This window comes from Podarcis bocagei, assembly GCF_964188305.1.
Source record: "Podarcis bocagei genome assembly, chromosome: 3".
Lineage (NCBI taxonomy): Eukaryota > Metazoa > Chordata > Lepidosauria > Squamata > Lacertidae > Podarcis > Podarcis bocagei.
In genome coordinates this window covers 51,144,216-51,158,249 of record NC_138127.1, presented here as the reverse complement: position 1 = coordinate 51,158,249, position 14,034 = coordinate 51,144,216, and the positions used below count along the sequence as shown (strand labels likewise).

The window sequence follows — 14,034 nt, the reverse complement described above, 5'->3', positions numbered from 1 at the left end:
TTTGGGTCCCTGCCTCTGACACTAAATTCTTCTTGGGCTTACTACTGTCCCTTCTCATTTCCCTCCTTGTCTGGTCTAGTCTGCAAAAGTTAACCTATAAATTGCCTTTGGTTTTACTCTCCCCTAGTAAACCTTTTTATACCCTCCAACATTTCTCCTATGAAAATAGGGACATCCCATTCCATAATGATAATTTTACTATTATACCCTAGCCACTCTGGGTGGCTTCCAACATATATAAAAACATAATAAAACATTAAACATTAAAAAAGCCTTCCTTATACAGGAATGCCTTCAGCTGGCTCGGGGGTCGGATAACTCCACACCCTCCAACATTTCTCCAATGAAAATAGGGACATCCTAAGGAAAAACAGAACATTCCTATATGAAATCAGAAACCGGGACGGCTTCTCTAAATCAGGGATGTCCCTGGAAAATACGGACACATGGAAGGTCTGCCTTTTCTGTTGAAGCTCTGATACAATCTGTTATTCCCTTCCCAAGTACCTTTTAAAGGCACCCCACTACCAACAGAAGGGGTGTCAAAAATTAAACTGCAGTCTAACACTTCTTTGGGTGATTTAAAGCAAATTGGAAATATTTTTTGCTTCCTGGTTGTTAAACAATGGGAAAAAGTTGAACTGCTAAAAATGATGAAAAATAGGGAAGGCAGCCAGAAGGCACAAATAATGCATTCAGCTCAGGTCTGATAATCAAACCAATTCCTCAACTCAGAATTCTTTAATTCTAACTGAATATCTTGTATGTATTGGGCTACAGTTAGTTAGTTTTTTTTTTACAAGAACCTTGAGATCCACTAAGAAAGCCTGAAGTGTCATCTCTGAAAACATGCTAGTTTCTGGGCCAACTCCAATGTACTGACAGCAGCCTATCCTCTTGCAGATGAGAGCCTGGGACACAGGACACAATGCAGAGCCTCCCTCACCCAGTCCTACAGTCATATTTTCTCTTCACAACTGGTGTTCACGAATACCATTTTTTTCTGAACAGTAAGTTTCAAAGGCATACAGAAACATGTCCCAAGCAAGTCTGATAAAAATACACTTACTAAGATAGGCAGCAACATGAATCAGTCTCAACTCACTTGCTCTTCAATAACTTTTTGTTTTAAAAATTACATGATAAGTGAGTTTAGTTAAATAAACAAAATGAAGCTTAGAATTACATTTGTTTTATTTCTTTTTAGTGACTGTTCACTTTATCTTTTGAATATTTTTAAATACTTGTTCTAAAGTGTTTTTATCAATAAATTTAACCTTTTATTTTATATTTTTGTAAAGCACTTAGCAGTTGTATGCAATCAAGTGGTATATGGAGTTTATTAAAAATAAGTAAGGAAACATGAAACAAATGTGAGTCAAACTCAGGAGATATTTATTATCATATATGAAACTAAAGTGGAAGAGAAGTTTGAGAAACTATGCTTAATCATAAAATGCAGCCTGTTCTATACTCTCTTCCTTTAAACTAGATTGAATTTTACTGTTGCACACAAACGAATGCACTCACAAAAAAAACAATAACAGAAAAAAGTAAAACTAATAATACAGAGTTGCAGTATAAAATAAGAACAGCAAACCAGTATACCAAATTACAATCATACTTCACTAAATATCAAAAGAATGAGAATAATGGAGCTGGAGGGGTATGGGTAGATCCCTTCCAGTTAATATATTCAAGGGAAACCAATCTGCATAATTTCTGAGACACTCAACAAATATATACTCTGTGTGTGTGTGTGTGTGTGTGTGTGTGTGCGCGCGCGCTTCAAATACTATCAGTGCTTTTTTTAAAAAAAACAAAACTTCAAGGGATTCCATTATGTACTGAATATATTTTTATCTAAATAACATACCAAATGTTTAAAATATTACTTTGCTGGCATGCTGAAACTAGGATCCTGGCCAGGGTTCAACTAACAAGTCCTGCTAGCAGAAGCTTGCACAAGGACTTCCACCAGTTCAATGGGTCTTCCTCCTCTCCTTTTCCCGCACCACCCCAAACTGGCTTGGGGGGCATGAGACCTCCTTCCACCCTGAACAGCAGGTGGAGGGAGGATAGAGTGGCTCCTTCCATCTGGCAAGCTAAAAAGGTGATGGAATGATTGCCATAGTGTTACGTCGAATTCCTCTGTGTTCTACATCATATGACTAAGGCTGTAATCCTACAGCTGGCTACACTATGGATCACATGCATGATCCAATGAATGCAGAGAGACATACTATTTCTGAATAAACCCATAGGATAGAAATGTGCCACACATTCTAACAGTAGGAGTATTATTTTCCAAGGAAATTTCTACCACTTTAGCCAACATAGGGAGATAGCCAGTTAAGTCACTGAGTAGATCCATGGACACCAATGCTTTTCGTTATTTAAATTCATTTTATTTCAGTTTGTTTGCACTGAGTATGACTAATGCTGGGTATCATACATATACAGTGGTGCCTCGCAAGACGAAATTAATCCGTTCCGCGAGTCTCTTCGTCTTGTGGTTTTTTCGTCTTGCGAAGCACGGCTATTAGCGGCTTAGCGGCTATTAACGGCTTAGCGGCTATTAACGGCTTAGGCGCTTTAAGAAAAAGGAAACAAACTCGCAAGAACTCGCAAGACGTTTCGTCTTGCTAAGCAAGCCCATAGGGAAATTCGTCTTGCGGAATGACTCAAAAAACGGAAAACTCTTTCGTCTTGCGCGTTTTTCGTCTTGCGAAGCATTCGTCTTGCGAGGTACCACTGTACACATAACAGGTCAGAAACCAGGGCTTCACAACCAAAAAAAGAAACACATCTACATTTTGTGTGTTGTGTCAATTGAGAATATAGTTGCCAAAAAGAATGATACCCAAATAAATTACATTTATTTTCAAGTACACCATACTCACAGTTCAATGGCTTTATTCCACATGATGACATAGCCTGAGAGAGAGAAGGACTCCACATTTACAATGTGTATATTTCCTCTTTCAGTGCCCACATACAGCCATTTACTCTGGAACGGCATATGGCAAAATGTTATCCTGAAAGACAAAACATAAAAAATTGAATTAAAAAATGCACCTTATCTAAACCCTAAAATTGACGATAAATATCAAGGAAGGCACGCTATTGCACTTCATGTCTAGAGTTTATGCTCACAAAAGCTTGTTTAATTCACACCCAGGTAAATCAAATTTTCTCTAACTTAGGTCTCTGCTTTTCAATAACAGATCATTAGTTCTCAACCGTATCTCCAAAACAGTTTTATGAATGTGTCGTTCTGTTAACACATGCAACGGGAACACTAGCTGCCCATCTGCAACACATATAGAATGCTAGGTCTCTATGCCTTTAAAATGGGATGAAATGGAGAACTGTTCCTATACAAACATGAGAAATAACAAATGAAACAACTTAGAAAATCCATGATGAATGATTCTGCAAGAGTATACAAGACATTTCTGCTCTCACAAAAAAATCAGAGCAAAAGACAACCACTTAGCCGAGAGAGAGAGTCTCTTTATTTTACTTCAACAATGGAGAATATTTGTAGAATAGACTCATTCCATTAAAAAAAATCTGAAGTGCCCACTATTCTGAATTTGTTTCAAAGATCTGCTGTGCAACAGTAATTTTATCCATAGCCACTCTCGGTTTAGGTCAGAGGATATCTGTAAGGCACACGGATCCACATTTCTCACAACTATCTAATTTATTGTCAAGTACTGAGAGCAAACTACTATCCAAGATCTTCACTTTCTCCTTCCTTAAAAGCTGCAGTTTTGTCAAATAGCATTCTATAGAGAATGTAATTTATAATTGCAATAAAGGGCATCACAGACTTTGTAGCTGGGTACATAAAAAATGACATTATTTTGGCTGTAGGGACGTGAGAATCTATGGCAGAACCACCATCAAATCCAGACCCTTACTAGGGAAAGCTCTAGGGCTGGAGGTCCTCTAGGGGGGAGAGGTTGTGGGGAGAGGGGAGGGCTTTGGATACAGGGAAGGATATTATCTCTCTCAACCCCCCACCGACACACACCCTTTCGCTCCCTACCAGTATAGCATGGATGGTGTGATAGCCATGAAGGTTCCCATGGCCCATTGAAGAGACCTGCATTGGTAGACCATCTGCAGAAAAGGAGGAAGACAATATCCAGGAGCACAGGAGAATATCCTAAATTGCTTAATAGTAAGTAGAACTCACATACTGTTTACTATTGTTTATTTATCATCTTCAGAAGAAAAGCTTGATCTTGTCTTGGTATTTCGGGACATGGCCCAGACTAACAAAATAGAGTACACCTAAAGTGGAAGTGCTACAGCAGAGCCATAATCCAAGTAAACATTGCTAAACACCTATTGAATCTAAGCACAATTTGCATAATGACTTACATAAATGTCTTAATAGTTAAGGAAGGTCACTTGAGAGGCAATTTGCAGATACTTGCAAAGGATTTCCTTTGTAGGCCATATGTCTCCTCTGATAAAACTGTCAAAGCTACTTAAGCAAAACCTTTATCATGATTTGTAAAACTTAGCGTAGTGTGTAACAATTAAACAAACTTGCACTGTTCCCAAAAAGAAGTTCATTGTAAAAATCTCAAATACTGATGCTTCAAGTGAAAAGCCAATTCACTCTTTTCCTAATTCATTATTTTAATCCAAGGTTTTTAATTTGCCAAAAGAGTTGTACTAATTTATATCTGTGTCAAGCTATTTATTTCAGCCATACTGTTTTTGTTTTTATTTGCTATTTAACTGGTTATTTAATGATGTATGCCACCTTGGGCAATTTTCTATTTGACAGGTGGCCTGGAGATATGGTAAATAAAAAGGTAAGGAGGAAGATTATGAAGGAGATCCACACATATGGCAGCTCTTTTTCCAAACAGCTGCCACATGATGGACTTGGCAACACAGTCTGGCCATAAAGGTCGAAGCTACCCAAGGCCTGCTGAAATAAAATGGCTAAAATCTGTTAATTTTGACACAGACTCTTCCTGGAGCATATTCATCAAGAAATAAACAGGAAAGAAAACCTGAGAAAACAGATATCTCTTTCCCTTTTCCCAGACAAATTATACAGCTGGGATGTCAGAATCCTGCTATACAAGTATCCCAAGTAATCCTGTGGATGCAATTCTATGGAGATTGCAATGTCTGCTTCAGCACATCCACATTTACTACTGCTCCTTCCCATTGGTGATTCATGCAACTGCAATGGCTCAGAAATGTGTAGTTGTGTCCATAGCTGTACAAGGCAAAACATTACTTTTTCCACACAGCTGCTTTGCATAGAGCAATATTGCCAGCTTCTAGGTAGCAACAATGTAAAAGGTATTGACAAACAAATCTGCTTTAGTTCTATAACCAAAATGCAGGCATTCACCTTGTTGTGTCACTTAAAGGTTTGCACAGTCCAAATGTTCTACAACCACCATTTATGTGCTCCCCACAATAAATGCTGCTGGGGTGACTATGCAAGGGCCTGATGAAATTAGGAGATTAACCATCCTATGATTTCTTAATATGTATTTTGTTCCAGTACATTCAATGCTATCTGGAAGACTAGCCACCCAGGGATTCAAGACAACAGAAAAAACAGAAACGCATTACGCTTTTTGTCTAGGTATGCCTAGACAAATTATCTACTATTGGCCAGGCAGATAGGAAAGAATATGTGAAAACATCAAAGAGATACGGGTTTTACAGAATTTAAGCATAAAGTAGAATGGTGAAAGACAAAAGAGTCACCCTGTTCAATAAACAATGTACTTTAGAAATTAAGACTTCTTTTGGAAGAAATGACACGGCATCACATCTTTAGGAAGCTCGAGAATTTCTTGAAAGGTGACAATGGAACAAGGGTGCAAGGCTATGCCTTATTTTTGGGCATTGCTACATCTATTTTGTGGAATTTCCTCCCTCTGGACATCTGGCATATATCTATGATGCTATGCCTTAGACCAGAAGTTCCCAAAATGTGGTCTGCAGAACATTTATTTACCGGTAGATGGTCTGGTATATCCATACAAAGTATTCATATTGATTTTTTATTTTATTTCTTCTATTATTTGTTATGTTGATATCTTATTGTAATACAAATTGAACTGCATTGTCAAAGGTATAAAAATGTAACAGAGCTCCAAAAGATTCAACAAGGTCTACTCCCAATAGTTCCCTGTTTAGATTACCCACTACAGTAAGCATGGATTTCCTTTTCAGGCCTAAAACTGGACTAAATGGACAATTTGTATCCACCCAGCACTGAAATGGCACCATCTTTTCAGCTCCTTATCTAGAAATTCAACAGAGACACAGCCTCATGGAAACAAATAGTGAAAACTATGGTTTAGTGAGATTTCTGAATGGACAGAACAGAAAACTAACCAGGCTCCAAGAGTTACATTTAAGAGGGAAAAGGCTAGTTTGGAACATGAAGCATTATTTTATTGAATGCACTTTAATATAGACAAGAGCTTGCACTTAATGTTTTAAATTTAACATTAAGCCATTATGTTAATAACTTATGGAAGTGCCTGGTACGTAGTAAAGAGTATTTTAATTGATTTATTAAAAATGCATAGTCAAGCATTTATGATGCATCTTTTTAAAAATCTATGTACAGTGTTAGTTAATGGAAAATACTGTAAACTAGGTCACAATTGCACCTTTTTCTTCAGCATTCTTCCTTCATATCAGTTCACTAACGTTTCTTTAGAGTACTAAAAGTATAACAAAAGTTGCACTATTTAGCTAATTCTTCAGGACATTAAAGTGTTCAGAAGAAACTAAATTAAAGGATATTCTCACATTCTTCGTTAGGAAGGAAAATATAATCTCTGAGTTAAGAGAATGAAGTTGCCACACTGTTTAATTTTGGCAATAAGTTCCATGCTCTGTTTGACAGAGAAAAAAGCAAAGAGACAACAGAAGCCTCTAATCTTATCCTTTCTTAGTGACATGAAAAAACAAGGCTTCTCTCAAGGAAAAATGTTTAGGCGTCTGTTTGGTAGACTTTTCACCCTAAAATTTTAGCTCTTCTTGTAAATTGGTTTTCCACACTTCCTAAATTGCTAGTAATCAAGTGTTACATTTTATCTATGTTACTAGTGCAGAATATTGGTTTACCATGACAAATTCATTTTCTGCAAGGGATAAAGGAGGCCCTTGGATGGGCTGTCCCCCCCACTTTCTACACTAGGCAGGCAAGATTATAAAAACTGCCGGCATTTAGTCTGGGTGGGCTTGGTTTGTAAGTGCCAAAGCTAACAGAATAGCACCCCAAGAATAACAAGGCAACAATAAAAACAGAACAAGGTACAGTGTTACCTCGGGTTAACAACTTAATTCGTTCTGGAGGTCTGTTCTTAACCTGAAACTGTTCTTAACCTGAGATACCGCTTTAGCTAATGGAGCCGCTGTGGCGCCGCACAATTTCTGTTCTCATCCTGAAGCAAAGTTCTTAACCCGAGGTACTATTTCTGGGTTAGTGGAGTCTGTAACCTGAAGCACCTGTAACCTGAAGGGTCTGTATCCCGAGGTACCACTGTAGCAATAGAAACAAACAAAACCATAAGGGGTGAAGAATAGCCCTTGGAGCTCCCTGTCTTGCAAGTGACTGCATTGTATTGTACTGGCAACAGCACTTCTCCCCACTGCAGTGACACCAATCACAGGGTGGCTCAGATCCCTTCCATTCCCAGCTGAAAATGAACTTCTCACAGTAAGTCCATATTTTTGCAGTGGAGGAGGAATATACCAAAGCAATCTCAGGTAGGTATGCTGTAGCCTGGAAACTACTTACAAACTATGTGTTACAATACACACCAGTCAAAAGATGCTTCAGCAGATGTATACACATTTTTAGCTTGTGGCTGCTCTGCAAATGTCCCACAACTGAATGTCCCACAACCGAACATTAGACCCAAAGGCAGAAGAGGAAGAAGCACTTTTTTGTATAATTGGCAGCAACCCCACCAGGCACAGCAGCAGCAGAAACATCATAACACTTGGAGATACACCTTAATCCATGATAACTACATAGCCAACAAAACCTTATTTCCCATTGTATTGGGCTGGACAGAAACAAGCGGGTAATCTATTGACTAAAGTCTCTTGTATGCTTAAGCTATTTGTATAAGGCCCAGCCGATATCCAGGGAGTGCCACTTATGTTCCTTGGGAAGTGTGAGCTCCAGACAGCACCAGCTCTATGGGAAATAAATGAATTTACCTTGGACATATATGCTGAGCCATGCAAAGCACCACTGAGTCCTCAAGAAAGATACACAATTCCATAAGTGCTGAGGGTGCCCACAAGCTCAGATCCCCCAAGGACTGATGTTACTGACACCAGAAAACAGCACCTTTCAGCTCAACCACTTCAGAGGCACTGTGCACATGTGTTCAAAGGGTGCTTTCATCAGGAACTTAATGAAGACCCCAGGTGGGATAGCAATGAACTGGAGATGGCTTAAGCAAAGCCTTCCCCTGTAAGAAGCACTCAATGTGGGAGTGGCAATCCAGGGATGCTCCAGCAGCACAAGACAGAGCAGAGCATAATACCACGACTATCCACTTCAGGGTGTTTGGAGGCAACCCCTGATCCAAGTATGACTGCAGAAACACAGGCATCCCTTCACAAACCCTTACATGTTACCTAATGAATGCAATATTTTCAAGTTCTACAGTATACGCCAGAAAGGTAACCACTACACTATTGTTACCCCTTCATGGATCACTGCCTTGTCATGGTGAAGGGGCTTGAATAACTCCAAGAAGCTATGAGCTATGCCGTGCAGGGCCACCCAAGATGGACAGGTCATAGCTGAGAGTTTAGACTAAATGTGATCCACCTCGAGAAGGAACTGGCAAACCACTCCAGTATTTTGCCAAGAAAACTCCATGGACATAAAAAAGGAGAAGCTTCGAGAAGAAAGTGATAGTTTCCAATGCTCTGATTCATGGGGTTATGGAGAGTCAATCACAACTAAGATGACTAAACAACAACAACACTATTGTTGTAGCCTTAACATTCTAGGCCCCTTCTTTCTATTGCCAGAAGAGTCACAATCACCCTAGATCTGGGTGGACTGTGTTCCTGACCAAGAAGATCTCTAGGCACTGAAAGAGCTCACCATCTTTCCTAAATTATTACAACCAGTTTGGACTGTGTGGAACCAGAACACAACCACAAACACCATCTCTGTTCCTCTCTACCTCTAGATGATTGAATCTGCCCACAGTCTCTGACTAAAAAGCATTCTGGTGAATTTTATAATTAATGTATGTGAAATCAGGCTGAGAGGACAGAGATTAAGTTGGTTATTCATGCCCTTGTGGGTGCACCAACTGTACAAGATCCTATCTTCTGCAATCAACGCAAAACCTTCAGTTGTCCCTGCCAAAGGTGAACAGAACCTGACAAATAATCTTACTACTTTAGTATTGAAAAAAGGAAATAAAAGGAACTGCATCTGCCGGTCACATTTGCTGACAGCAAAACAGTTACAGCTGCGTTTTTAAGGGTTATTGTTGTTGTTTACAATTAAAGTAAATACAATCAGACCAAACTTAAAGGGAGAAGGGAGTGGAAGAAAAGTGGGGGGTATAAGCTCCGGCAGAGCTGGGCATGTTGTTTATGCAAACAATTCTAAATATGGATCCCAAATGTCTGAGTGTTTATTGTATTCATGCCACCTATGGATGGTAACATTTTAATATGTTCCTGGAGTAGGTAAATCTTCTGACTACTGAGCAATGGGCAGGGGAGACATATGTTTTTTCCAGTATTTTGGCCAGCAACAAGGCACATGAAATCCAATTACGTTCCCCAAGGCCCACAGTGCTGGCATATAATTGAGCCTCATTATAATTAATTTTTACTTCTGCAAATGTTGAGGTTCTCAAGTCTGGCAATACCTTTGTATGTGGGTGGAGCTATTTGGGAGACAAAAGATTCACACTTAGAGAATGAGTTTGCAAGAGGATGAAGAAATTCCCATTGTAAGCTTGACATTTTGGAGATGTACAGATAAGCCAAGTGTATTCATAAAAATCCACTACAGGATAAGACCACATTTATTTCATTATGTATTTATAGAGGTGTGTATGGATTCTGCACAAGCTTGGGAAAATGTGGTAGTGGGACTAGAATACTACTTCTTGAGCAACAAAAATGTTAACTGCCTCATAGATACAAGGATTAAAAATTTAGCACAACTGGCATGCTTATCTTGTGAGCTACTACACAAATTTCAACTGAACTGTCATGTACCAGGCATTTGACTAGCCCTCTCTCCCCAGGCTTTTAAACAATTCTAAACAGGCAAGCAAACACAGGAAATTTCTTTAGTATCTGCTGGGTTAGTTGGCTCCATTTGACTTAGAGGAGAGCATATGCTGTGTAGGTCTGTTCTAGGAAGCTTCCATCCTTCACAAAAGCATATTATATATATATATTATTTTATATATATTTGTGCTTGCCCAACTGGTCCAAGACATTTTGCTACTCGAGGCAGCATGTTGCCTCTGATTTCTACAAAAGGCTGATTTGTGAGCATACACACAGATACACCCTATCTGTTTCTTAGTGGACTGACCAGTATTTCAAGGATTGCCTAGAATGGAATCCTCTTTTCATATGGACATAAAGAATGATATGAGATGTCCATTTTTATGAAAAAAGAAGAAGTATTGAACCAAAGGCAAGCCAGTAGCTGAGTTGCTAACAGGGAAGGGAGAAACCGAAGAGAGTAATCGACAGCCCCAGCCCTACGAAGCCTTATTTCTCTTGTCTTTTAGTCAGATTTAAATAGGTGAACAACATTAAGGGTAGGAAAAGTGTGGCTGCAAAGATGGGAGACAGATGAACAGTGTCAGGAGAACCTCAAGAGTAGAAGCACTCCTCTGGTGGGACGAATGATAATGAGGTGGGAGGCACTGGAGACAGTAGAGATAACAGTATCTCCAACCCTACCCCAGCCAACACTTCACAGATGAGAACAAGGACTCTCCTGTTTGTGTATTTATGTTGGTCAGACATAGATCTAGATAGCAAAAGCTGACCCACTGCTAGGTATTTGAGATACATTTTCAAGAATGGGGCCTAAAAATGCTTCTTCGTTTCTGCTACTGAAGTTGAATTCTAAGAGGCAGAGAAGCAAGAGAATACAAAAATATAGAAAGAACTAGAAAGAAAGAAAAGTCCAATGCCCATGTTGTTACTCCTTTTCCCCCCTCCCACTTCCCAGCTGGGCTGGCACCTGCTTGCTATGTAACAGTAAGCAAGCAAATGTACCATCACCATCACTTATCTTCTTATTTCTTACAGAGTCCCCACGTCCTCCAAGACAATAGAAGAAGTGATTTGCAAGTAAATTGCTCATGAAGAAGTAGCAGGCTAGAGTATGGTTAGGGCACGCAGGACTGAAAGCATTTGCTGCCTCCACCCTATTGTGTGAAAATGAGCTAAAGTTGACGTACATTGTAAAATATTACAACAACAAATAATTCTTACCTTTCTCTGTTAAATTTTAGGGAGTGCAGTATAGCAGGCCTCTTCTGACGCAAATTCCATAAATGTAAGGTATCATCAGCCAAGGCACTCACAAGGGCTCCCTTAAAAGAAAATGGAAAGCTTTGTCAAGGGAATCTGTAAATATTTTGGAATTATGGTGATTTCAATATTTTTAAAGGGATTAGAACTGCTTCTCAAGAGTCAGTCAAGTTACACTCAAACACATTTAAAATATTCCACATATCATTGCTCAGTTTTGCAGCAGAAAATGACAATTTATACATTATTGTCATTAAAGCTAGGTTAAAAAAAAATCTGTTAGTCTTTGCTCCATTATATCAATTTGACTGTATCAGTACCGAGAGTCAGTGCTGGACAAACCAGCAAATGGTAAATTGCCCAAAAATGGGAATGGGAGCTTTCAATCATCTTCAACTTGTGCTCAAAAAAACGGGAGAAGAATGCAAGCCCAAGGCTGTTTGCACACATAACAGCAAAAACATGGTTTGTCATTAAATTTGAATGCAGTAATTAGCATAAATAAGTTCTTAATTTTCTTAATTAAGTTTTTTAATTTTAATTTTTCAATTTTTATTGTCCAGGTAATCTGACAACTCATCATTCCAGTCAATTTAGTCGCAACCATTTGCACTGAACAGATTGCCTTCTACTTTTAATACACACAAAATTGTATGTATCATGCCCAAAAATGGAAAGAAGAAGCGGCTCCGATGAGAGAATGGATACAAAAACTTATGGACTATGCAGAAATGGCGAAACTTACCAGAAGAGTAAGAAATCAAGATAACAAACTCTTTATAAAAGAATGGAAATGCTTTATTGAATATTTACAAACAAATTGTAAACAGAAAGACATTTGCAGGATTATTGTAATAACCTGCAGTTTCAAAAGAATATATAATCAAAATAGATAAATAAAAGAAAGGTTAAGTAAATTTAGAATATGCAGGAGATGATAAAAATTAATTTAAGGAACAGCAGAAAGAGGAGGAAGTAAGTCGAGGTTTGAAATGTTACAACTATTGTTAAGCTACTGAAATGTGTATAAATGAAAGCTATAAATAAAATTATATCTTAAAAAAATGTTTGTATCACAAGCTTACCAACCTCATTGATCAGAAACTGAAGCTGGATTACTGCAGCACCACTGTCATGTTGGCAGTAGCATTCAACGCCTGGCCGACCAAAACTTAATTTCATTAAGGAATATTAGCCAATATAAATTTGTGTGGGAAGCAAATAATCACATCAAACTTTCTATTTACAATTATGCTAAGCAACAGCTTCTATATGTCAGTTATACCACGGTGCAACCTTTTATAGAAGCCACACTGAAAATCAGCAAGCGCTAAAGAATTTATTTCCCCAACATTTGTTTTGGACAGGAATTCTAGTTCATACTTGAAAATTTGATACTGAGCCTGGTGGCAATTTAAGCCTCATTGTCATCACTACTTAGATGCTGTGAAGAATTTCTCACATAGGACCACTGTTGCAGGAATACTTAAACCACAGGAAAATGAAATGTTAAGGTGATCTTAACACATCAAAAGCTAGCTGAAAATTGCTAGATCAACACGCTGCTATCCTTTCAGTATGGAAGAACATCACCTTCCATTTCTGAAATGAAAGGCTTCCGGCTGTTGATTTAATAAATTAAATTATTTATTCTTGTTTTAAATTGTTTGTATTGTGACCAATTTGTTTTAGTTTTCTGTAAGCAAACTCAGTCTTTAGAGAGCTGGGATATAAATATTTTCAACAATAAATAAGCAAGTAAAGAGTGCCTATTCCTCCTGCATGGGTACATAAAGATGTGCTAGAAAAACCAAGGGTTAGCCTGTTTTATTGCGGCCAAATCATTTATCCGCCCACAATTCCTTCACCCTGTATAGGGAGGCCCAGCATGTGAACTTTCACCCAGGAGCCAAGTAGTAAGTGGATAGCTCACTATCATTATTAATTGTTACCATTATTTTTGTCCTCTTCTACTCAGTGATTTCTCTGGTTGTTTATGAAAAGCACACTAAAACATAGCACTTTAAATCTGTAGATTTTTAATACAAAATTTACAAACAGCAGAACTGAGGTGAACTTTCAGCTGACAAGTTCTGCTAGTGCAATGGGGTTCTCCCCCTGAAATTGGCTCTGGGGAAGATCCAGAACAGCATGTAGGAAGAGGAGAGGGGGTTGTTTCGACTATCAAGCTGAGAAGCTTGTGCTGGTGGAATGAGTGCCTTACTGCTATGTTAATTCTTCCTTAAATATAAAGATGTGTTTGAATAAAATGTTTCCAAAATTTCAGTATAAAAGCCAAGGAACTCAGGTAAGCCTTTTAAAAACCTCAGTACCATCACCAAGAAGGCACTGTATCTCATTTTCAGTAGGACAGAATAATTAAAAAAATGAGAAACATGCATGAAAAACTACACTCACAGTGAGCTCAAAGTACATGCCTTCTTTCTTCTCCGTTTAGGTCCAAAAGGCACA

General features: G+C 38.5%; 1 protein-coding gene across 5 annotated transcripts in view; it reads right to left on the bottom strand.

The window, feature by feature from the left end:
* The window catches only part of STXBP5 (syntaxin binding protein 5), a 126,243-nt gene that overhangs the window by 87,520 nt on the left and 24,689 nt on the right, over nucleotides 1-14,034 (bottom strand). For all 5 annotated transcript variants that reach the window (XM_081186298.1, XM_081186300.1, XM_081186299.1 and 2 more), the window contains exons 3-5: nucleotides 12,652-12,733; nucleotides 11,524-11,624; nucleotides 2,904-3,038 (exon numbers count right to left, since the gene is read on the bottom strand). In XM_081186298.1, the coding sequence (XP_081042424.1) occupies nucleotides 2,904-3,038; nucleotides 11,524-11,624; nucleotides 12,652-12,733 (318 nt within the window). The remainder of the gene's footprint in view (nucleotides 1-2,903; nucleotides 3,039-11,523; nucleotides 11,625-12,651; nucleotides 12,734-14,034) is intronic.